The sequence below is a fragment of the Lepidochelys olivacea genome (assembly GCF_965140295.1).
Source record: "Lepidochelys olivacea isolate rLepOli2 genome assembly, chromosome: 1".
In the NCBI taxonomy this organism is placed as follows: Eukaryota; Metazoa; Chordata; order Testudines; family Cheloniidae; genus Lepidochelys; species Lepidochelys olivacea.
Window position 1 is genome coordinate 121,991,926 of NC_140411.1, and position 25,424 is coordinate 122,017,349.

The 25,424-nt window shown below is 42.8% G+C and overlaps 1 protein-coding gene across 1 annotated transcript in view; it reads left to right on the forward strand.

Annotated features, from left to right (window-relative positions):
- VWA3B (von Willebrand factor A domain containing 3B) overlaps positions 1–25,424 on the forward strand; it is a 113,378-nt gene that overhangs the window by 14,855 nt on the left and 73,099 nt on the right. Inside the window, exons 7-11 of the mRNA XM_084650429.1 lie at positions 2,166–2,335; positions 9,544–9,668; positions 15,775–15,891; positions 21,375–21,571; positions 22,308–22,462. Of these exons, the coding sequence (XP_084506555.1) occupies positions 2,166–2,335; positions 9,544–9,668; positions 15,775–15,891; positions 21,375–21,571; positions 22,308–22,462 (764 nt within the window). The remainder of the gene's footprint in view (positions 1–2,165; positions 2,336–9,543; positions 9,669–15,774; positions 15,892–21,374; positions 21,572–22,307; positions 22,463–25,424) is intronic.

The following is a 25,424-nucleotide window of genomic DNA, read 5'->3' on the forward strand; positions in this document are numbered from 1 at the left end:
CAGAGTCAGCACTGGGTCGGGGGCAGTGTGTGGAGCCTCCCTGGCTGCCCATGCGTCTAGGGGCTGCAGGGACCTCGTGGTCGCTTCTGGGAACCATGTGCAGATTGGGCAGGCAGGGAGCCCCAGACTTTGAATGGGTCGGTTGGCAGTGCCTACTGGAGTCACCAGGGTACCTTTTTGACCGGGCATTCTCGTCGAAAACTGGATGCCTGGCAACTCTACCCCAGAGCGAGGCAGGGGCCAGGGGCAAGAGCATAGCTGGGTGGGGTGGGCGTGTTGGTCCCCGAGTGAGGCAGAGGTCGGAGGCAAGCGCACAGTGGGGTGAGGTGAAGGGTTGGTCCCTGGACTGAGGCAGGGGTCAGGGGCAAGCACAGCAGGGTGGAGGGGAGGGGCAGGAGTGGACAGGATCCCCTCTTGGGTGGCACGGAGCTGGTACCTACCTCTGTCCGCCAGAGCTGGGTCCTTGGGAGCCAGGTCTCTTTCTCTCCAGCTGAGCTGCAGCTCCTCCAGGCAGCAGCAGCTGCTTTTCCTGCCCTCCTGATGGGGAGGCTGATTGCAGTTACTCCTGCAACCAGACTGCTGACCAGACACTGCCAGGTCTGCTTTTTGACTGGACTTTCCGGTCGAAAACCGAACAGCAGGCAACAGGGGCCCCATAACTTTTAAAAGTGGGAGGGCATAGCCTTTTTTCCTGCCTTAAGAGCGAGTGATGGGGAGGAGGGGGCAGAGAGGACTGAGTGGCAGGCGGGGCCTGGGGGAAGAGGCTGAGTGGGGCAGGACCGTGGGGCAGAGCGCAGGTGGGACTAAGGTGGGAGGGGCGGAGTGCAGGCAAGGCCGCGGGGTGGTGGTGGGGCATGGTCCAGGCACCAGTGCCCCCCCCACTCCCCCCCGATTTCCAGGTTGTTTCCAGCGCTCCTGCTTGGCAACCATAATTGGCATCTTCTGCATGTGGGCCCGGAGCAATGGCGCCATTGTAAACCTGGTACTGTCCTTCATCTCAGGCATAGTTACTCCCTAACGCTCCTTTCCTCTGGACCTACCTGTCTCAAATCCTAGGTCACTCTCCCAGAGGGCTATTCCTCCCTCCGTTACACTCGGGGTCGAATCTAATGAATCACACCTACCCCAATGGGTCAGCAGTATTTAATCTGCAGTTCCCAACACCTACTAACTGCGTGGGGTAGCTGGAGAATCCTGCCTCTTCTGTGCATGCAGTAAAAGTTGGAGTAAAAATGCCCATGTGTTAGTCTATTAGCTCATCTGGGATTCAGGGCACTGAGATGAAGACCCATTAAGATTGTGTCTATACTTTGAGCTGTGGCTGTAATTCCTAGGTCAAAGAGACAGACCTGTGCTAACTCAGATTGAGCTAGCGTGCTAAAAGTAGTGTAACGGTGGCAGTGCAACTGGTGGGACAGGCTTGCCACCCAAGTACAAATAGCGGTTCAAGATGCTAGATATCTACTCAGGGTGGGTAGCCTCCCGTTGCTTTGCTGCTGAGACTACACTCTATTTTTAGTATGCTAGCTCAACCAGAGCTAGCACAGGTATGTCTCCTTGAACTGGGAATTACAGCCCCCCACTCAAAGTGTACACATACGCTTTAGAAGGCAAAAATTGAAATACTCACTGGGTCTAATGGAGGACTGAATCTGCTTTACTTTAAGACTGTACCTCACAGCAGCATGAAGGCACGGACGTGGTTCCTTAATACCTTCTCATGCTCAACCAGTTTTATCCTCTCTTATTTTCCTTAGTGGGTGCTCCAGAGCTCCCTACTGTGTACGTGGAGAGTGGCTTCTTTTAAAAGTGATCATTTACCACTACTTACAGTGCCTAAGGTACTGCAGTTATTGCCATATTCTGTCTCAGATACTTGGCTGTGATAGCTGTGGGACTGATTCTCTTATCACTTCGACCACTTTTATGCTAGTGTAACTCCACTGGCTCCGGTGGAATTACCTCTGATTTACATCAGTATAAGTGAGAAGGAGAACTCAGCCTCTATTAGCCTTGTGACCCTTGTAATGAGTCAACTCTACTGGTTTTTCTTTCCTCATGTCAGCACAGTGCATTGCTAGGGTAAATCCAAAGCAGCTATATGCAAAATAAGTCTTCCTATTGTTGTTTTCTGTTTAATAACATGCATAATGTATCTACCATAGGTTGAAGCTGTTTATTACTTTACTGTGGGTGATTTTCCAAAGGATATGAAGCAGCTACTCTTGCAGAAGGTTTCTAACAGCCCATACCCAATCCACACAGTATCTTTTAATGCAAAGGAGGAAGAAACCATCCTTTTCCTAAAGGAGATGAGCCAACTGACCTCTGGAAGGTATGGGGAATACTACTAGTACTACTACCTGATTTCAGTACTTTTAAAGGACTGTACAGATAGAAACATGTGAATCCTTGCAACATGCCTGGGAGATAAGTGAGTATTCCCATTTGACTGATGATAAACCTGAGACAAAGAGATTAAGTAATTTCCTCAAGATCACAGAGGAAATCTTTGTAAGAGCTGGGGTTAAAACTCAGGAGTTTTTGTGCTCAGACCAAACCTCCCTCCACACCCGTGTTCACAGTCTCTCTTTAAGTCAGCTCACTATCTAAATGAGAAAAAATCTGTCAGCTCCTCCTATCCTTGGCTTGCAGAAAAAAAAACAGTAGGGAAAAGAGATGGATACAAAAATATGCTGAAACAGATGATTGATTGATTTATACTGTCTTGCAGTAACACCTGTGGGAAACAATAGGGAATTCAGAACCCTGTTGTATTAGGTATTGTACAAACGCATAGTAAAAAGACAGACAGCCTCTGTCCCAGATAATTCACAGTTAAAGTTGTGACAAGACACAGCAGGTGGATGAAACAATGAAATGGGTGGAGTGGTGTTGGAGGAAGAGGTAACCATAAAGCAAACATCTTACTAACTTAATTACAATTCATAGCTTTATGCAGAGGCTGCAATGGTCATAGTTAGCAGTTGTGCTAGAGATGTGTCGAAAAATTAATACGGCAAAATACAAAATGTCCAATAAGTTCTTGGAACATACCAGTGACAATTTCTTGTTTCACAAGGTGGAGGAAGTAACCAGGAGGACAGCCATTGTAAACTTGATTCCAACTAAAAGGGAGGAATTGGTTGTTAATCTGAAGGTTAAAGGCAATTTGGGTGAAAGCGATCATCAAATGATCGATTTCATGATTCTAAGGAAAGGAAGGAGTGAGAGCAGCAGAATAAGGACAATAGACTTTCTTTGAAAAGCAGACTTTAACAAACTCTGGGAATTGGTAGGTAAGGTCCTATGGGAAGAAAATCTAAGGGAAAAAACCATTCAGGAGAGCTCACAGCAATGCTTAAATTACAGGAGAAAAGTTGTGTGTCACTGAATGTCAAGTGGCTTGCTTTCATTTAAACAGTAGTGAGAAGTAAGGGGGCTATAAGACAGAAGTGAGGTAGCCCCTAAAAGTAGTAAGGGATCCCATTCTCCCAAGCTACCCTGTAATTCAAGCCTTGGCTGGCAGTTTCTCAAAGAGACAATATTAAATGTGCAACAGCAAACTATCCTGTTGCGAAAGAAAGATAGGAAAAATAGTAAGATGCCAAAATCGCTCCCTGAGAAGCTCTTGAATAACCTGAAAATCAAAAAGGAATCCTCAAAAAGTGGAAAGGTGGACAAATAGCTAAGGATGAGTACAAAATAATAGCACAGGCAAGTAGGGACAAAATCAGAAAGGCTAAAGTGCAAAATGAGCAGAACATTGGCCAGTTGTAATAACATGTTTGTGTCCCATACTGAAAATGTCCAAACCACGAGGTTATACAATATTTGCCTTCTCCACCCTTTGCAACCTTGGCTTGACCGTGTCCCCATTGCCTCATCTGTAATGTATTATTTTGGATTTCTTCATCCAAGGTGAACCCACATGCTGTACATCACAACAGCGTAAATAGGTACCATGCCTCTTGGAACAACATGAGGTAGCCGGGGCTTTCCAGACTCTCCCACCCTTCCTTACCAGTATCTGAGGATGAGTGACATGTTCCTTTAAGATGTAACTTGCCAGGATAGGTTCCAACAAACCTACGAACTGGATGCTATACACTGTTAATGCTTTACTTAGTCCTGTGGCTACTGGTACTGCTAGTACTATAGGAAGGATCCATGTGCACTTTTTCTCAGCATAATAGATCCCTGAATAGCACCTTATTTGTTATCAACCCAGGCACTTCCCCACCTTGAATTTCCTTTAGTCCTACCTGTAGCTCCTTTGTGAGAAAGCTGCCATACCACAAACAGGTAATCACCTTTGATACATTAGGATGGTTCGTGATTTTTTGCATTTCATTGATTGCTGCTTCCACTTCCCTAAACAACTGTCCTGTTATTCTAGCATCCTGAAATTCTTTAAATCCTCCCCTATATCCTCATTCTATTGTTTATTTAACTTTTTAACAGACTTTGTAATTGAGCTCATTTTCTGATTTTCTTCCCACAATACTCTGATATGCATATGATTCCATGCTGATGTTCCCAATGCCTCAACTCCGTGTACTATTCCTGTATCTCTTTTATCTCTTTCCCTCCTCAGGCCACCAAATTTCCTCCAATTCCACCCTATCCATTGATTGTCTGAAATTTTGCACTACTTTTACTACCCTTTGCATATAGAAGCACACAGATTTTTCATGACAGAGCTGCTGTGGGAATGTAAAATTGTTTAAATTCAATACTACAGGTATCGTTTGGTACTGTACATTATTATACATAATCTGATATTCACAACTTATCATTAGTCCATTGTCAGGTCCTGCTTTCATTTCTGGGCATGGTTCAGTGGGGGAAGTTTAGGTTGGATATTAGGAAAAACTTTTTCACTAGGAGGGTGGTGAAACACTGGAATGCGTTACCTAGGGAGGTGGTAGAATCTCCTTCCTTAGAAGTTTTTAAGGTCAGGCTTGATAAAGCCCTGGCTGGGATGATTTAATTGGGGATTGGTCCTGCTTTGAGCAGGGGTTTGGACTAGATGACCTCCTCAGGTCCCTTCCAACCCTGATATTCTATGATTCTATGATTCATCTTGCTTCAATTCTGGAATAGGAAGCATTGTTACACCAGTATGTTCAGAAGCAGTGGTGGTTGTCTCCCCATTCTTAGTCACATTCAGAGAGAATGTCAAAGCCTCAGTCACTTTCCTGGCATGGTAGGTGGACTCATGGGCAGTAGTTCGTTGGATGATATGCTAGAGTAACTGTAATATTTCCCGCATGTGTTAACTGCATGTTATAACTGGTTAGGTTAGCCATTACCATCCCATTTAAACACATGGCCCCTTTGGGTCCCCCAGTCCAAGTCCCTGCTCCTGAGAGTTGCTTGCGCTGCAGGATCTTCCATCTTGGCTGCAGTTCTGTCTGTACCAGAGCTTTGTAGGCTTTTCTTCATGATTACCTGGAAACCATAAGGCTAGGGTGGCTTTCTTCCCCTTGTGCACTGTCACCACCTTATTCCTCTGCTCTATCACGAATACTACGGACCCCAATGCAGTGCATAATATACTTCCCATCGTGATCAACACCTGAAAGAGAGAGAAATTATTGTCCCTTCCTTTTTTTATATCAATAGATTCCTTCTGTTCTTCCCTCTGTATGGTTTCAGCTGCATAGCATACAACCATTGTTTCACCACCCCTTTTCATCCCTTTCCCTGACGAGGTATATGGATGGACTAGCCTTGTCCATTACATAGCAGGGACTCTCCCAACTGGCTTTTGGAAAGGGCCTTTTATTTGAGACATACTGCACAAGGAACTGATCTCTCACTTCATATGCCTTGCCAGAGACTTGGTCGTCAATTATTGTTTCATTTTTTTGTTGGGCCTCTCCCAAGCTTCGTGCCACCATCTTGTGTACCTCTTATATGTGCCATACCAATTCCTTAACCTATTACTCTGTTATACTGTATTATGTCCATCCCTGGGGTAATGAATATCTCATCTCCCTTCTAGTCATAGTCTCAAAAGGGGTAACCTTCATAGCCTTCGCTATGCTTCTCCTTATGACCTTTAAAACAAGGTGTAGTTTAACATCCCAGTCTTTCCCTGAGCCGCTTTCCACCTTTTCAGCATTGTTTTTATCAGTCTAGTTGGCTCGTTCCACAGTTCCAGACTCTGTGGGTGGCATGGTATATGGAATTTCTGATCACGCTGGAGTATCTCACAAACCTTCCTAGTCACCTTTCCCGTGAATGCTGGACCATTATCACTATCCACAGCCTTAGGAAGACCCCACCTAGAGAATACCTGCTCTGTTAGCACCTGAGCTGTGGTGATGGCTGTACAGTGTTGAGTCAGAATAGCTTCTGTACACCTAGTAAAAGCATCTACAGTTATTCCCTCTAGCAGTTGTAGATGATTCTCCTGTATAATCCACCTGTATTCTTTCCAATAGGCCTGTCAGAACTTAGAGCTTTAACAGTCTCCTCCTTTTCCTCCCCACCGGGTTACTTCTGGCACAGGTTAGACATGCTGCCCCATACTCCTCTATATCTTTTCCTGCTGTGGGCCTCCATCACACAGTAAACACTCGCTCTTTAGTGCTAAGTTAATTTAAATGTCCACCTGCTGTGCGTCTATTCTCATGAACTCCTCACTTAATCCAACCGGGACCTCCCCTGAATTTCGAGCCACAAGTAGTCCATCCCTGTGGTTTTAGTTTCCATTCATATAATACACCAGTTCCCCCACCTAATGATTTTAAGGTGTCTTGTATTTCCTCATTTTCCTTTTGTAGAGCCTGTAGATCAAAATCTTTTTTCTGTCTCTGTTTCATGGCTGTAGTTGTCACTGCCTCTACCACAGTAGTGGCTGTCTCTCCTGGCCATATAACTCCACTTTTGAGTGCTTCCTTTACTGCCCTATCTGCTTCATCATGCCATCTTTTAATTTTTCCACTCTTGGCTTGTGCCTTACCCTTCATTACCCAGACCTCCATCAATCCCTTGTCTTGTGTCACCTGATCCAACCACTTTCACAAGCCTACATGCTTAATGTTCCTGCCATCACTCTTCTTCCACTCATTTTTTTTGCTCTCAAATGGAAGAAAAGCAGTAAGTGCATTACACACAGAACTCAAATCAGAGCATATAATTCCCTGGACACCAGCACTCCGCATCTTCAGGCCTCTTATAACCTGAACCAGTGCAGCAACATCAGCATATTGTGCTGAGGGAGTTTGTCTTGAAAAGAGGTCATGTTGGTCCTCTCCTGCATAAATCAAAGCTAAACCAGTAACTGGCTTTCCTGCCACATAGTAGGAGGATGTAAATGGGGAGTAATCCCCAATTTCATCAGGACCCAAAGCAGCAGCAGTCTTTGCTAGAAAAATCCCAGTCAGATTGTTTCCTGTTTCAGGGCTTGGCACACATTCATCACACTCCCCTGTGATTGTAAGCCTTTCTTTGAAGGGGAGTGGGGGCTGGATTATGCAGTTGGACTTCCTCTGTGCTGTCCCCCAAGAAGTGGGGACATTCTAGTGCTGGACTTTCCTGTCCTTAATCTTTCCTTTTGCTAAAAATACTAGAGAGGCATTATCTGAACACACACTAACCTTGCTTCCACCCATAATATAACAAAATTTCTGGAGAGGCCAACAATAATTCATAGCCAATATGGATTTTTCAAGAATAAATTTTACCAAATCAACCTAATTTCCTTCTTTGATAGGGTTACTGGCCTAGTGGATATGGGGGAAGCAGTAGACATGATATATCTTGATTTTAGGAAGGCTTTTGACTCAGTTCCACCTGGCATTCTCATAAGCAAACTAGGGAAATGTGTTCTGATGAAATTACTATAAAGTGGGTGAAAAACTGGTTGGAAGACCAGACTCAAAGAGTAGTTATCAGTGGTTGGCTGTCAAACTGGGAGGAAATATCTAGAGGGGTGCCAAAGGGGTCTGTCATGAGTCCAGTACTATTCAATATTTTAATCAGTGATTTGGATAATGGAGAGGAGAGTATGCTTACAAATTTTTTGGAAGACACCAGGCTGGAAGGGGTTTTTAGCACCTTGGAAAACAGGATTAGAATTCAAAATGACCTTGATAAAGTGGAGAAATGGTCTGAAATCAACAAGATAAAATCCATTAAAGACAAATGCAAAGTACTGCACTTAAAAAGGAAAAATCAAATGCGGAACTACAAAATGGGGAATAATTGGCTAGGTAGTAGTACTGCAGAAAAGGATCTGGGGATTATAGTGGACCACAAATTGCATATGAGCCAACAATATGATGCAGTGGCAAAAAAGGCTAATATTCTGGGGTTTATTAACGGGAGTATCATATGAAAGATACGGGAGGGAGGTAATTGTCCTACTCTGTTCAGCACAGGTGAGGCCTCAGCTCGAGTACTGTGTCTGGTTCTGGGCATTGCACTTCAAGAAAGATGTGGACAAACTGGAGAGAGTCCAGAGGAGATTAACAAAAATGATAAAAGGTTTAGAAAACCTGACTTGTGAGAAAAGGTTAAAAAAATGGGCATGTTTAGTCTTGAGGAAAGAAGACTGAGGAGGGACCTGATAATGGTCTTCAAATACGTTAAGGGCTGTTTAAAAGAGGACAGTGATCAATTGTTCTCCATGTCCCTTGAAGGTAGGGCAAGAAGTAATCTGCTTAATCAGCAGCAAAGGAGATTGAGGTTAGATACTAGGAAAAACTTTCTAACTGTAAAGATAGTCAAGTATTGGATTAGGCTTCCGAAGAAGGTTGTGGAGTCCCCATCACTGGACATTTTTAAGAACAGGTTGGACAAACACCTGTCAGGGATAGTCTAGGTATACGTGGTGCCTCAGTGCAGAGGGCTGGCTAGATGGCTTGTAACACACAAAAGGAAGTGTCAGAACTGTTGCAATGTTACCTAATTTAAGGCAGGTCTTGGGACAACAAGAAGCAGAGGTGATGTTGTCCATCAGCTGTTATAGAGGGGAGATTCTGCACTGTACCATGCCTCCCCAGAGTCTGTTTTGCCCCTGCTGGACATATGGGAGTGGGGCAACCTGCCCCATCCTTCTGGGGAGCAGTTAGGTGACCAGCTCCACAGGGAGAAGAGGCAGGTATCAGCCTTCAGATACTGGGCAGGGTTTTTCCCTCAGCTGACTGAGGTTGAATGTGGAGAGGGTGGAAAGAGGGCCCATTGGGTGGGCAATGGCAGTGACCTGCAGATTGGCTGTGTCCTGAACAGTGGCTGTAGGGTTGGATCAGCATGCAGCATCAGTGAAGAGCTAATAGTATGCTTGATGCATTGAAATAGGTCACAAAATGATACAGAACATTTATGATAGTGTCTTCATATTGAAGAATGGTATGCCCTCTTCTGAAGTACCCCAGTTTCTGGCCTCTTCACTGTATGGATATACAGTAACAGAAATCAATGAGTTCTACAGAAGGGCAACAAATATGCTCAGAGGTACATAATGAAGGGATAAACTAGGGGTGTATTTACATAATTTACTTAGCGATGAAAACCCTTTTTATATTACAGATTCCATGCGTTTGCTGAGAGAACTGACCACATAGATATCATTGGACCTATACCAAAGAGTGAAGAGGATGGAGAAAGTCTAGCCACCCAGAATTCAAGAAAATTGAAGGGAAAGGTGCCTTTAGGTAAAAATAATAAAAGGATGTTCTTTCTTAAAACCTTCAGAATAACATTGTAATTAAGGAAATGTAGCCAAGTGTTAATAAAAATAAGCATGAGCAGTGCTCCCACTTCACCATCTGGGAGAGGGGGCAGTTCAAATGGCTGGCCTCTGGGTGGGAAAGGGTGGATACCATGTACGTGGTCAGAGGGGGAAGGAAGAAGGAAGAAATGGACAGAGCTTTGTGTGTATGAGAGAGATACAGAGAAAAGAACAAAATTGTTTTGTCTGGAAAGAGGGAAGGGTGTTTCTGTATGTATGCTCGGGGTGTGGTGGGAGCATTTCAGTAGATGTTGCATATCTGAAATTACTTCTATGCTACTGTTTCTAAAGATGAATGATGAGTAGCTTTAATCACCCAAATGTGCAGTAATCTCTTTGAAATGCATTGTGTGGTATGTCTTATTGCTATTATGGACTAGAATTTACAAGTTAAAAAGGAAGGCAATTAGCCTTATGCAATTACTAAGCATTATAGCCATGGTTATGACATCACTGACAACCAATCAGAAAACTCCAGTTGTGTTTAGATTCTAAATCCTTTCAGAGCAGAAAATATATTGCTGTGATTATTCTTTTCTTCCATGTCTGATGTCTCTTGTTTCATGGTGCCTTCTTGAATGATGCAGAGGGCAATAATAATAAAAATGCTGATTAGCCTCTAATGTGTTTTGAAAGTGTTTCTTGCATATGGGGAATAAACTACAAAAGCAAATAATTGGAAACTGAGGCCATGTCTACACCAGCGAGCTTACAGTGGCACAGCTTGAGTAGCTGCTCTTTGTTGATGGGAGAGAGCTCTCCTGTCGACATAACAAAACCACCTCCACGTACGGCAGTAGCTATATTGGTAGGAGAAGCTGTCCCGCCTGGCCACGCCTCCGCCTAGGAGCCAGAGGGGCATGTTGCCACTCCTCCCACACCCTAACTGCCTCCCGGAGCCCGCACCCCAACCCCCTGCCCTAGCCCTGAGTCCCCTCCCACACCCAAACTCCCTCCCAGAGCCGCACCCCCTCCTGCACCCCAACCCCCAGTCCTGAGCCCCCTCCTGCACTCCAAACCAATTGGCCCCAGCCTGGAGCCCCCTCCTGCACCCCAAACCCCTCATCCTCAGCTCCACCCCAGAGCCTGCACCCCCAGCCAGAGCCCTCACCCCCTCACACACCCTAACCCCCACCTCAGTTTGAAGCCCCCTCCTACACCCTGAACTCCTCATTTCTGGCCCCACCCTGGAGCCCACACCCCCAGCCAGAGCCCATACCCCCTCCCACAGCGCAACCCCCTGTCTCAGCCTGGAGCCCCCTCCCACACCCTGAACCCCTCATTTCTGGCCCCACCCTGGAGCCTGCACCCCCAGCCAGAGCCCTCACCTCTTCCCCCACTCCAGGCCCCTGCCCCAGCCCGGTGAAAGTGAGTGAGTGAGGGTGCGGGAGAGCGACTGACGGGGGGTGGAGTGAGTAGGGGCGGGGCCTCAGAGAAGGGACAGGGCCGGGCTGGGGCCTTGAGGAAGGGGTGGGGCAGGGAGTGGGGCAAGGGTGTTCAGTTTTGTGCGATTAGAAAGTTGGAAACCCTGTCCAAACCCCACTTCCTATGCTATGGAGAGAACCTCCATGGAGCCCTGCTCCATGGTAGTGGCATCAGCTGCAGAATTCACCTGCATAGCATCCCACTGGCCTTCCCCCCCAGTGGAAAGGAGATCAGGGTTTGCTTCTCTGTTATCTAACGTTCCAGGTATGTAGGCAAAGGCATCTCCAGTACTACCCTGTGTACCAGGTTAATTTTTGAAGGGCTGCCTTTAAACAGCAGCACTTTAAAGAATGCTACTGTGTTCTTCTGCCACACAGTGGCGGAGGCAGGGGTCTGCGGGAAGAAGTTAAATTCCCCATCTTGGCTTGTATGCAAAATAAGTTTGAGCAACTTAAAATGTCTAATTTTCTTGCATTTGTCTATTCTCCCTTTGTAAAGTCTGATCTGAGTCAAGTGATCACAGAATTAATTACTATTCCAGTCTCTTCTGTGACTTAATTTTCTTTCTTGGACTTTTAGAAATGTTGGTGCTGGTTTGCCAGTTTTTTGTTTTTGTTTAGTTTTGCTGGTGGTTGTAAGCTAGTTTGGTATCTTGGTTGTGAAATCAGGTGGGTTTGGAGTAGCTTTTGAAACAGGCTACAGGATGGGTATAGCTGCTGGGAGGTAAGACTGGAACAGAATGAGGTTTTTTTTGAGTGTGTGTGAGGATGTTCAGCGATTGGGAGGCGGAAAGGGGTGCTTGTTGCGGTGTTGTATGTTAGTTGTAGTTTGCTTATATGTGTAACACACACACACACGGTTTGATTCTGTACAGCAAAGTGGGCATGCATTCTACCAAGTTAAAATGCTCCATTCGCAATTTAAATTTTTAGTTATTATTTCTTGCTCTTTTTCAGACTTTTAGCTATTACTACTTCAGATTGTAAGCCCTCTGGGCAGGAAATCCATCTTTATTTGTATTATGAAGTACATATCTGGTATTATAATAGGTAATACATAATTAGTAACAGGTTTTAAATGTCTGGAACCCAATTCTAAAATTCTGTTAATAATTTTGAAACATTACTTATTGTAAGGGTTTGAACACAGTTAAATAACTATTTTACCCTTCTAACATTGAGTCAGTCATACAATTTTAAATGTTAGCTAGGCACAAAGTAGAAGCTTATTGTGTAAAGGAAATAAGGGGCTTGATTTACCGCTGTGTTACTCTTGCTTAATGCTGGTGTAATTCTACTGAAATCAGTGGAGTTACATAGGCACAAAATTAGTGCAACACAGTGCTGAATCAGGCAGAAGAAAACAAACTTTAAGCTCAACTTTCATTCTTGCTGCTAGTGGAGAGTAAATATAAAAGCTGTAAGCATATTTATCCAGCATGTTGCCTGTTTCCATTGTAACCCCATGGACGTCACTGAGTTCTTTTCCCTTTATGAAATGGAACTGTTGAGTTCTTCAGGTAGATCCAAGGAGACAGTTAAACTGACAAGCAGTTCAGTTGGAGTGGGTCAGTGCTTGATTTTCCCCCCAAGTAGATATACTACTTCCATGCTTGAAAATTGGGTAATTGCAATAAAAGTAGACACCAGCAGCAGTGCTGTTGAGGGCTGTTAATATTTAGTGGAAAAACGAATATTAGGACGAGGTCAACAGGAGAGCCGGCATCGGAGAGGAGGGCAGGAGAAAGGAAGGATGAGGAATAGGACAGTATGATTTGAGATCACTTGGGACACTGTATATATAAAGGATATTGATGTTTAATTTATTTTATTTGTGTGTGTGTGTGCGCGTGTCGGGGGGAAGAGGGAAAGGGAGAAGGGATTCTCTGGGGCCTCAAGGAGCAGTTTTTCTCTCCTGTGGCTTCTCAGGTGGAGGAAGATGACTGTGGGTGTGAGGATGTGCCAGATGTGGTGGGTGGGGCAGAAAAAAGGGAGAGATGATCCCGTCAGTTGGAGAAAAAGAGGTTGCTGTGGATGATGCTGGAGCAATCTCTGGAGAGGTTGGGCTGCTATGCGGGACTAGACCCGGGTAGGACCTGCTTTGACATCTTGTCCTTGGTTTTGTAAATCTGGGTTGTTGCCTGGGTAAAAAAATATTGTGTTGCTTGACTGTGGTAAAATGCATTTATCATCTAAAGGATTTGTCACCAAATCCATCGGCCATCAAACAGGTATGTGATTTGATTTCACAATGCTGTGGCGTAAATTAAAGTGAAACATGTCAATAAATGTTTTATTGTGTAATATTGAATTCAATACATGTCCCATACTGGATACATTATCAGTATATATAGTAAGTTTTCAAAACATTTAAATTAGAAAGACCTGGAGAAACCAGCAGAACATTTAAAATGCTTCTATTTTTCAACTTTTCAGCAGAAACTTTAAAACCTTCACAAAATTAAACCTGGATCCCTTTTAGTAGGAAATGATGATTTGGGAAGGAAATATTTTTTTCTGAATTGCATTTGTCAGCACAACCTTTTGTTCAATACCTTGATAATACATATATGATTGATTTATATTTGGTGGTTTTACTTCCACATCACTGTAGCTGGTACATGTTTAATAGCATGGTAGTTGTAGTTGATTGCAAATTTATAGTGCATTTATGTTCTTATGTAACTCTGCTACAGTTTTGTCAACTGTCATGTTTTAAGTGTGGTGTTTTTTAAAAAATAAAATAAAACTGAATCAAGTGTTTTGGTCAGAATATTTTTCTTGATCTTCTAAGGTCAATGAGAAACTTTTGACTTTATTCTTCCTTTTCAGTTTTATGCTGTGGAATGTGCCATTTTGCTTGAACTTTTTATGATTTTGGAGAGATTGATTTTCATGTTAACTTGTAAAAAGAAAAGGAGTACTTGTGGCACCTTAGAGACTAACCAATTTATTTGAGCATAAGCTTTCGTGAGCTACAGCTCACTTCATCGGATTGGCTAAAACAGAACTCTTGAAATACAAGAGGATACCAGGAGATGGCAGTGTACAGTAACACATTATAAAAGATTATGAGGAAAATTAACTGCGTTTCACATTTAAAACTGTGTTGCTGTATTTACAAAATATATATGTATTGTTCATTTAAGGCAATTCTACAATGTTTATTGTACAGGCAAAATGAGCGGGTTTTGTTTGGTGTAGGTTAACTGAGGGTTTATTTTAGTAGAGATGGGCTTGAGTATATTATCAAGTATGGCATATCCTGTGATTGCTTTGGGTACATACACTGGATTGGATCAGCAGATGTTAAGATATAGTTGGACTAATTCAGTGTTTGTAATATGTAATTCAGCATTAGGCTACTAATCTGGTTTTACAGAAAGGAGCACTTATGATTCAATCCTTTTACATCTTATTGTTCTAGTATGCCATTCTTCCAGCTGATCCATATTACAGTATTAAGTTCTCATAGACTACGCTACCTAATTTATTCACAGCATTGTGTAGACTTCTTAAAACAGAAGTACATGCTGTCTCCATTTTCCATCTTTGAACTTGCAGCTTTTGTATACTTTAATTCTATTAAAGACCAATTTTAAACTTTTAATCAAGGGCAGAGTATCTCTTGAATTTTTTAAATGGTCTTAGATATACTGTAACTTTGGGGTTTGTACTGAATAATCTATTTCATTGACACCTGTCTCCCTAATTGAAACCAATTTTACAAATTACTTAGGTGTCATTAGTGCCCTCATAATTAAGGTTTTGGTTAGTTATAGCGGGAAGGCAAATGTATATTGCTAAAATCACATCACTTACTCTTAGGGGACTGTTAAAGTTGTAAGTACATCTGCTCAGTAGTTTTAGGAATTTGAAGCAACTGAAAATGTCAGCTTTTCTAGATTTCGGGCTTGGGCTTTCTCATGCAAAGGCTGGTTTTAATTAAAAAAAAAGAAAAGAAAAAGAAAGAACAGATGGCTGGATTTCCCCCTTCTGCATTAAAATCCATAGGGGAATTCTATGAGAATTTCCTTGTGGAGTTTCCCCATGCTGGGAAGGAGGATTTGCCCCTCACCATGGGATAGGCTATAACCAAAATCCACCACCCTAAACCCAGAAGGCTGTGTACCTCTGTTTTAGGGCCCAGAGGCCTAACCCCAGGCAGCGCATCTCAAGTGAAGCTTTGTCGCTGGTGCCTCTCTGCTCATGTATATTCCTTGAACTCCTTTTAAAGAGAAAAAAAGAAAAGGAGTACTTGTGGCACCTTAGAGACTAACCAATTTATTTGAGCATAAGCTTTCGTGAGCTACAGCTCACCGATGAAGTGAGCTGTAGCTCACGAAAGCTTATGCTCAAATAAATTGGTTAGTCTCTAAGGTGCCACAAGTCCTCCTTTTCTTTTTGTGAATACAGACTAACACGGCTGCTACTCTGAAACCTTTTAAAGAGAGGAGTTCCCACTGCAAAGGGACCCTATTTACAAGGTAATAAAACGGTACCTACACAGGCAACCCCATTGACTTTAGGATTGTTGAGCAGGTGTAGCGGTGAAAGAAGAATTTGTCTGAAAGCATTAAGGTCTATGCATTATTCCTCCCACAGTAGCTGGTGTCAGAGAAGATGTCTTCATGATCTGGAAGGAGTCAGAGGAGGCCAGAAATGCGCTGATACAACTTCAGAATATTTTATCCGAGTCTCACCAGCCTATATCTGGCAAAGGTATTGTTTATAGTTCTTTCTAGAAAGATATCATTGTGCTCATGCTTAATTTGTTTCATTTGTGGGCAATTTTGATAAACTGCCAATTTAGGGATGATGTTTCTTTTTAAGACCATTTATTATATGCAGAGCCGTAATCTATCATTACGGTTGCATACGCTTACCTTTATAAGCCTCTATTTACAGTTGCTTTTAACTTCATTAAACTTTAACAGTTCTGGGTGAATTTTTCCATGCTTGCTTTTTGCCTTTTGGAAAGTTTCAGCAAAAACTATTCAGTTGTCTCTGAGAACAAGACTAGCAAAAACAGGTAATTTTACCAATGTTAATTTTTTCAGCTGTTTTTCTGAGGAGCTCAATCAGCTCTACGGCTTGAGGGTGGGACTTGAAACTTGGCAGGAGATAACTGTGCAGTTCAGATGCCCCACAAAAATTCATCCACATTTGACCAAATTATAAACCTCTGAAAACTGTAATTTGCTTAGGCCTTGTCTTCACTGCAGAATTAACTTGAGTTGTAACTCGAGAGATGCTCCTTACTCAGGCCTCATCCACATACTAAAACCCTTCCCTGGAATGTGGTTGTGACCCAGGAACCTCTTAGTGTCAATTGGAAAAGGACATAGTGTGTGTGGGGGGAGGGGGCACAGGACTCGCCTGAATCTGGTCTGTACACTGTACTTCACCAAAGAATGTCATGTACGGTCTCAAATAAAAGCCAATGTCAGACTGGAAATCAATATTGTTGTGAAATATGTATGCAGATACTGTGTAAAGTGTTCTGAATATATATACTGAAAACATGTTCTTAGTCTGTGTCGCTAGCAAAAGTGAAAAACAGGCTTTCTGTCTGACATATGAAGAAACATCTCTTATCTGTTTACATGTAAGTTGAGTATTGTCTTGTTCATAGTGGGTCTGCTATCACCAGTCTGAACTGAATGAAAATGAAGGAGTGTGGGAACTAAGAGGAAGAGAAAAACAGCAGGTTTTGGTGGTGGGGAAGAACCTTATCCTGAGGTGCACTTCAAAAGTTAGCTCCACTATATATGGAGGGGTAGGGGTGGTTAAACAAGTCCCCTTGGCACCCTTCACTGAGAAGGTAAGCAAACAGTGAGTTTGCTTTATTTTAAAAAGGAGGTTTCAACCAGGCTTGGTTGAAAACTCCAGAGAGAACTTTGGGTGAGAAGAGCTTCTTTAGCAAAGAGAGTAACTTGTTAGTTAACGTTTTGTCCCTAGAAAGTGTGTATGATTTTGCTTTATATGTAACCATTCGTTTCCAGTATTCTGACTCGCTATCACTTGAATCTCTAGTCTTTGATAATAAATGTATTCGTGTTTTCACTATGAATATATCTAAGTGCTGTGGTGTTAAGCAAAGTTTCTGAGGTGAATCTTACCAGCGGGTGTGCACTGTTCTTTGGGAACAGTGGGTCTGATAATCTGATGAGTGTTCAGTGGATCGGGGGCTGGACACAGCAGGGAATGCTCAGAGGATTCAGGGGTTGGTGTGTGCCTATTACTACCTGCACAGAGAGGGAGTGAGGCCTGGAATGTAGTGCTTGTGTTGCCAAAGACAGTTGGTTTCAGGGAGCTGATCCGCAACAGGCACAGACAAGACTGTTTCAACCTAAGGAGCATCACAGCAGTGGTGATTTTAACGCAAGTTGGCTGGCCCATCGGGGGTATAGGCTATAGCTCAAGTTAGCACAACGTGTCAGCTGCTAACAGTCACTCTGTGCTGCTCATAAAATCACTCTGTGTAAGTCGAGTGTTAGCAGTGTGGCCATAGTCAGGTGAGCTAGGGTAACTTGAGTGGAGTTAACTCAAATTAACTCTGCAGTGAAGACAAAGCCTTGGGGCTTGTCTACGCTACAGATGTGCTGCTGTAGCACTATTGTGTAGACACTTGCTACAGTGGTGCAAGCGGGTTTCAGTCACTGTAGTTAACCCGCCCCTTCTGAGAGATTGATGGAAGAATTCTTCCATCGACCTAGTGGTGCCTACACTGGGGTGTAGGTTGGCTTAACTATGTCTTTCAGGAGTGTGAATTTTTCACACCCCTGGGTGACATAGCTAGGTCAACCTACATTTTAGGTGTAGAGGTTTGTTGTTAAAATCTCTGAATATTCTGTCTGCCGTGATCATGATTCCAGGCCTGATTGGGCTTCTGCATGGCAATCACACATTCCCTGGCTTCCCTACTTGACTCTGTAGGATAGTTAGGCAAAGAAACATCTGCAAAGCATGTTTTGACTTAGGGGAAAGTGTTCTGGGTTGTAAGCCAAGAGTTCTGATCTCAGCTGTTCAACTATTGAGGTGTTAATCCTGAGAACTTAGAATCATAGAATCATAGAATATCAGGGTTGGAAGGGACCTCAGGAGGTCATCTAGTCCAACCCCCTGCGCAAAGCAGGACCAATCCCCAATTAAATCATCCCAGCCAGGGCTTTGTCAAGCCTGACCTTAAAAACTTCTAAGGAAGGAGATTCTACCACCTCCCTAGGTAACGTATTCCAGTGTTTCACCACCCTCCTAGTGAAAAAGTTTTTCCTAATATCCAACCTAAACCTCCCCCACTGCAACTTGAGACCATTACTCCTTGTCCTGTCCTCTTCTACCACTGAGAATAGTCTAGAACCATCCTCTCTGGAACCACCTCTCAGGTAGTTGAAAGCAGCTATGAAATCCCCCCTCATTCTTCTCTTCTGCAGACTAAACAATCCCAGTTCCCTCAGCCTCTCCTCATAAGTCATGTGTTCCAGATCCCTAATCATTTTTGTTGCCCTTCGCTGGACTCTCTCCAATTTATCCACATCCTTCTTGTAGTGTGGGGCCCAAAACTGGACACAGTACTCCAGATGAGGCCTCACCAATGTCGAATAGAGGGGGACGATCACGTCCCTCGATCTGCTCGCTATGCCCCTACTTATACATCCCAAAATGCCGTTGGCCTTCTTGGCTACAAGGGCACACTGCTGACTCATATCCAGCTTCTCGTCCACTGTCACCCCTAGGTCCTTTTCCGCAGAACTGCTGCCTAGCCATTCGGTCCCTAGTCTGTAGCTGTGCATTGGGTTCTTCCGTCCTAAGTGCAGGACCCTGCACTTATCCTTATTGAACCTTATCAGATTTCTTTTGGCCCAATCCTCCAATTTGTCTAGGTCCCTCTGTATCCTATCCCTGCCCTCCAGCGTATCTACCACTCCTCCCAGTTTAGTATCATCCGCAAATTTGCTGAGAGTGCAATCCACACCATCCTCCAGATCATTTATGAAGATATTGAACAAAACCGGCCCCAGGACCGACCCCTGGGGCACTCCACTTGACACCGGCTGCCAACTAGACATGGAGCCATTGATCACTACCCGTTGAGCCCGACAATCTAGCCAACTTTCTACCCACCTTATAGTGCATTCATCCAGCCCATACTTCTTTAACTTGCTGACAAGAATACTGTGGGAGACCGTGTCAAAAGCTTTGCTAAAGTCAAGATACAATACATCCACTGCTTTCCCTTCATCCACAGAACCAGTAATCTCATCATAGAAGGCGATTAGATTAGTCAGGCATGACCTTCCCTTGGTGAATCCATGCTGACTGTTCCTGATCACTTTCTTCTCATGTAAGTGCTTCAGGATTGATTCTTTGAGGACTAATAACTTCATAGTTATTACTTCTGGACAAGGCCTCCGACCCCAGATTCACCCCTCTCCCGCCCCCGTTTCTACAGAAGGGGTAACTAAGAGGTCATACAAGATTGCTTCTGACAGAGCTGTGCAGAGAACCCAGGCCTCCAGTATGGAAGACCCTAGTCTGATCTACTTAGCCACTCTGCCTTTAAGAATAGTTGTGCCATATCTATATGCTTGGCTGTGCTGTTTGTAACCATTGGATTACACTACCTTCTAGAGCCAGGAATAGAACCCAGAATTCTTAGTTCCCAACATTTCACTGCTCTCTTACAAATACTGTAGTGTATAAGCCACTGGCAAAGTAAGTGTCACCTTCCCCATCTCGTGGCTGGACCTTATAGAGAGAATAGCCTACTACTGCTACCAGTTAATACTTTAGCTCGAGTTGGAGATTTGTACAGTGGATCTAAAGGTCCTAAATTCAAACCCTGCTGATGATCCATGGGAGGGGGGTGGGTCGTATTATTCCATTATTTTTTCAATTTTCTTGTTTAAAAAAACCTTGGAAATCACATTAATACAGGTTAAAAATATTAAGGTTGCAAAATTAAGCATTCAGAATTAAGAAATGCCAGAAATAAGGTTTCCTGTGCAACCTTAATTTGATTCCCTTGTGTGTAACCATTATGGTACAGTCTATAATTACACAATCACATACTATTTGTTCTACAGAACTTCTGCTTCATTCTGTACACAGGTTGGGCAATGAATGAGACAGAGGGATGCAGGGAGAGAAAGGACATTCTCTGGAGTAGTACTGGAGAAATGAGTTCCATTCCTGAGTTTGCCACATACTTCCTATATGATGTTGGGCAAGACTTTCATAATAAATATGTCCAAAGGGCCTGAATTAAGGTTACATGGGCAACTTTAATTCTGACATTTCCTAATTTATAAGTGCTTGACTTTGCAACCTTAGTGTTGTGTTAATGTATTTTTTCATATATAATCACTGTATAAAATGTTAAACTATTCTGATCATACTCTAGATTGAGTTAAAGAAAACATTAAATTCCAGTGTGATTTGTAGCTGAACTCAGGCAGCCCACCTATTTTGTCTCTCAGTGATTCAGATAACTGTAGTTGTCCTGTCTGTCTACATTTCTTTCTTTGTCTTCCCGATCTCTTTAAAACTCTTGTATCCTAAAATGTACTCTGTGCTGTTCTAGTGAAATGAAAAAGAGGCTGTCTACTTTCCATTGACTCTTCAGATAATACATTATGTATACATACTAAGCCATGGCCTTTATATAAAGTATATGCAAAGGAGAAAAATGCAAACACGTTTGTTTTAAAAATATGCAAACTGACTTGTTCTAAAACATGATTTAGCAGAGTTTGTGAAAGGCCTCTGATCAGCAGTCAAAAGTCAATTCCTTTCATATGATAAGGCCCTGTTCTTGCAACTTCATGCATGCAGTCAGATCCCTATAGCTATAATTACTCCGTGATTCCACTCAGAATTCTGGTCAACATTCTCAAAAATAGTTGCCTAAAGTTAGCCTCCTAAATCCATACTTAGGCAATGAAATTGCTGGCCTCATTTGTAAAGTCCTGGGCATCCCGCAGCTCCAGCTGGCTTCAGTAGGGTTTGTTGGATGGTCTACACTTTTGAAAATCAGACTCTTTATTTAGGTATATAAATGGGGAGTTAGGAGTCCGAGGTTGGCCTTAGGTTTGTAAATTTTGGCCCACCTATCCTTATATCAGTCTTCTTTTGTAATAGCTTACAGAAACTCTTTGGTGAATTATGTTAAGTACAACTAGTTATGTATATTTTCAAATCAGCAACCAAAACTGATCCTCCAGTGCCTGAGCCAAAACCTGAGGATTATATAAATTCTAAGGAGTGGTTGCAGAAGAATGGCTTGAAAGCTCAGAAGCTGACGTTGTATGAAGCACTTGCTGACTGTACTTTTCGGCACGCTGATGGGGTGGTTGACATAAAAGCCAAACCAGAGGATGAATCTTTACAAACTGATGCTGTAAGTACTGCTAAGATTCCCTCGAATGCTGTGTCCTTTTCAGCTTCTTTCTGCTTTTCAGACTTACAATGAAACTTTATAGATGAGCCTTTTGTACAGCATGTGGTCTGTTTGTAACCCCATTCTTATTTGGAGGATTATAATAAAAGCTTGTTAATGGAACAGGATGAAGAGGTTCATAAGTGAAATGGAGTGGAAGTGACCCTCTCTTTGCCCTGAAAGGACAGCTTTGCCTATCCTCCCCCATTCATCATGTAATCTGCTGCGAAGGATGGAGGGATGGTTTCAGCAACAACTTGTTTTTCCTCATCTTTCTGACTCCGTGGAATGGGGCAAAGGAATGTTTGTCAGTTTCTTCTCTGTTCCACATGGTCTAGGAGATGTAGAGGCCCCAAGTGCTCTCATAGTACTGGGTTTTAAAGCAAAGTGTGAAGGGTTGGATTATTCTGTGTTTTGCTTGCTCTTCCCCAGATCCACTAGAACACTTTTCTCTATACTTCTTCTCCTGTTCTTTCTAGCTAAGAGCAGGCCAAGGAGGACAGGGAAACAGTTTCTACTGATTTCATATAAGGAGCTAATGTCCTCAGCAGGTTTATAATCTGTGGCTACTTCTGCAGCTATGCAGTTGCAGCAGGCGTAGATCCCTGCCTTTTAAGTGTATTTTCCAAATGTTGTTACAGCATATTGCAAAGATCACATTTTAAAATATATCATTCATAATTCCTTGCTCCTGTAGGAGACGAATAAGAAAATAATCCATGCAAAATACTGTGATAAATTTGTGCACACTTACTGGAAAGATGGGTCTGTGGTTCATGTGTATGTCTCTACTGAGAAGTACAGGCAGTATGAAGAGAGAATGAAGAATGCGCTTGGACTAATGGAAAGAAGGTTAGTTTGGTTTCAAATGAAATCTGTTCAGATCTGTACTCTAATGCAGAAATGTTTAAAGTTTACAGCCATGGTAGACAGAAGCGGCTAGTAAACATGCAATAAAAATTATAAAGAAGTTGGACCTTTATGGGTAGGACCTCTTAGTATTCATTTACTAGGAAAGACTGATGGATGGATTGAACACAGTTTTGTAACCTTGCATTCTTCTGTTTGAGTGGAAGGAAAAATAGTCCATTTTCTGCAACCAGGAGTGTATGAATGCCTGTTATTGATCACTGAGGAGCATTGATGTAGGAAGTTGAAAAATTGTCTTTTAGTAAAAGGTACCAAGGTACTTTTAGAATTTACAATGAAAGTAGATTGGCATTTACTCCATTTATCTATGAGCTGGAAGTTTCTTGTTCAAATCAGATGCTACAATAATAAATATTAAGTAAGATAGATCATAATTCAAAATTGTTTGCACATATATAGCACCTTCCATCTGAGAATCACAAGTATCTCCTTGTAGAGGAGCCAGCAACAATTGTAATCCCTGTGTACTTCCGAGGACAGATTGCTCCCAGTTAGTACCCACTCCAAAAAAGAGGGTGGAGAGGGGGTTAGGCTATGGCCCTCTGGGACATTTTGGGAATCACTTAATTAGTAATGGATTCTGTCCAACACCTGTCCTGTAATCTTGGGTGCCTTAATAGTATGCAGCTATGACTCAGAGCCTGGTTACTCTTTGCAGCGTGCCCCCAACAGCGCGTCTAGTCCCAGCTCTCCCCAAATCCATCTCCCCGAGTTCTTAACTACCAGACACTTGGACTTTTCCCCTCTGATATGTCACCCCTGAAGGAGTGAAAACTGACCCCTGTTATCAGTTCACTTTGACACACACACTCCAGGCAGTTTGCACAACAGAGACCTGTTTGGAGTAGAATGAAACAGAAGGTTTATTTAATAGAAAAATCAGAGATTCAAAGACAAAATTGTGAGGAAAAGCAAACACATACAAGTCACACAGAAAATAAACATAAAGGTCAATCTCAGGCTTTCTACTTCTATATTAGCTAAATTCCCTTTTCTAGTATAAGTTACCTACTGACTCTGAACAGTTTCACAGTGTGCCCCTGTCATAGAGAGGGATCCAGTGTTCCATGGACAGCACCCTGCGTAGATGCTGGCTCTCAGTTTTTGGATGTCCTTCACTTCAAACCCTCTCTCTTTTGAGGATTTGCAGATTTTTTTTTCTTTCTCTCAGATTCTGGTGATACATGATGGAGGAAATTCCCTTCTCTCTTAGTTTTCCAAGACTGGGGTTTTCATTTCAATTTCAAGTTGTTTCAATGTTTCTCAATTAATTCCACTATTTTCTTTTGCTGGCTGGGCAATGCATGGGTACTTGAAATTAGTTTTGTATGAACAACTGGTATGGACAGTGTCCTTCCTGCCTGATTGCTTCATCCCTCTGTTGTGATGTGTTCATAGAATCATAGAATATCAGGGTTGGAAGGGACCTCAGGAGGTCATCTAGTCCAACCCCCTGCTCAAAGCAGGACCAATCCCCAACTAAATCATCCCAGCCAGGGCTTTGTTGTGTTGCTGTGGTTGTACCACAGTTACAATGTTCTCAACATATATACATACTTATATTCATAGCCATAACTTGTAAACACCTCTCCTAATGACCATCAATGTCAGAACACTACAGGCTTTCATAGAAGACCTTTTTTTGACATATATTTATACACAATAACATTGTATACAACCATTTGATTCAATTGCTTATTATTTGGTGTTCAGATCCTTTGTACCCCCATTGGGATGTCTGGACCCTGATTGTCACACCCTCCTGTCCACCCTAACTAGATCTGCTGGCTGGCCATTGAGAGGAGAACATGGTGCTCAATCCTAGGGGTGGCTCAGCAGTGGAGCTCCCCAGGAGCTCCAAGAGGCCTTTTGCTTCTCTCAAGCATAATCATTCCCAGAGCGTCTGCTGATGCAGTGCGGCTCTGCCTCACCCAGAGCTCAGGCATGCAATTAATAGGCATAACCTGGCTCTTATAATATTTGTCTGTTAGGAATTGCTCTCATTGTAACAGAAACAATTATGTTCAAGCATTTCTCTTTATAGTTTTTTATGTTTCTTCCCACCAATGGTATCAGTGCCTGAATATATTTAGCAACATCCAGGGTTTTGTTATTTTTCCTTGGTTTATCCTATCTTCTTCTTCTTCCAGTTTAAATTCACATGCCAGTGAAAGCAGGAAAGATTTGAGAGTCCAGGATTTTATATTTCAAATCCGAGAACATCAGCATAAATTTTCTATTTTAAATGGCTTGTCCATTTGTCGTGAAACCTTGGTAGAGTACATCACATGTTTTTGTGAAATACTTCATGAGAAAATGTCATTCAGCTGCAAATGTGACATGATTCTTTTATTTTTTTATGGCATCATTCTCTTTTAACTTGTATAGAGGTGAGTAATCTTTATCTCAGAGCTGCTGTACTGTTCGTTAATATCCCACACTGCAATACACGCAGGTAGTTACAGCTCTCCAGAGGAACCTAAAGTGGAACTGGTTCGGGGCTCTGAATCAGGACAATAATTCTGTTCAGGAAAGCACTCAAGCACACATTTAACTTTTAAGCCTGTGCTTAAATCCAGTTAATTAAAAATTAAGCATGTGGTTAAGGCTCCTGTTCAGTAAGGAATTTAAACATGAGCCTAACATTAAAGTTGTTTTAAGCGCTTAGGTTTCTTACTAAATCAGGGCCCTAAGTGTTTCCCTGAATGGGGATGGATTTTATCACGTGTTTAAGTGCTTTCCTGAATTGGGTCTGGAGTAAAGTCACTGAGCAGTAGGAACAGCTTGGTCGCTCACAGGGACAGATGGTTCAATCTAGCAGATTATTTAGGCTTTAATGTTACCATATTGCTTTATGCTTCCTGCCTGTCTCCAAAAGATTATT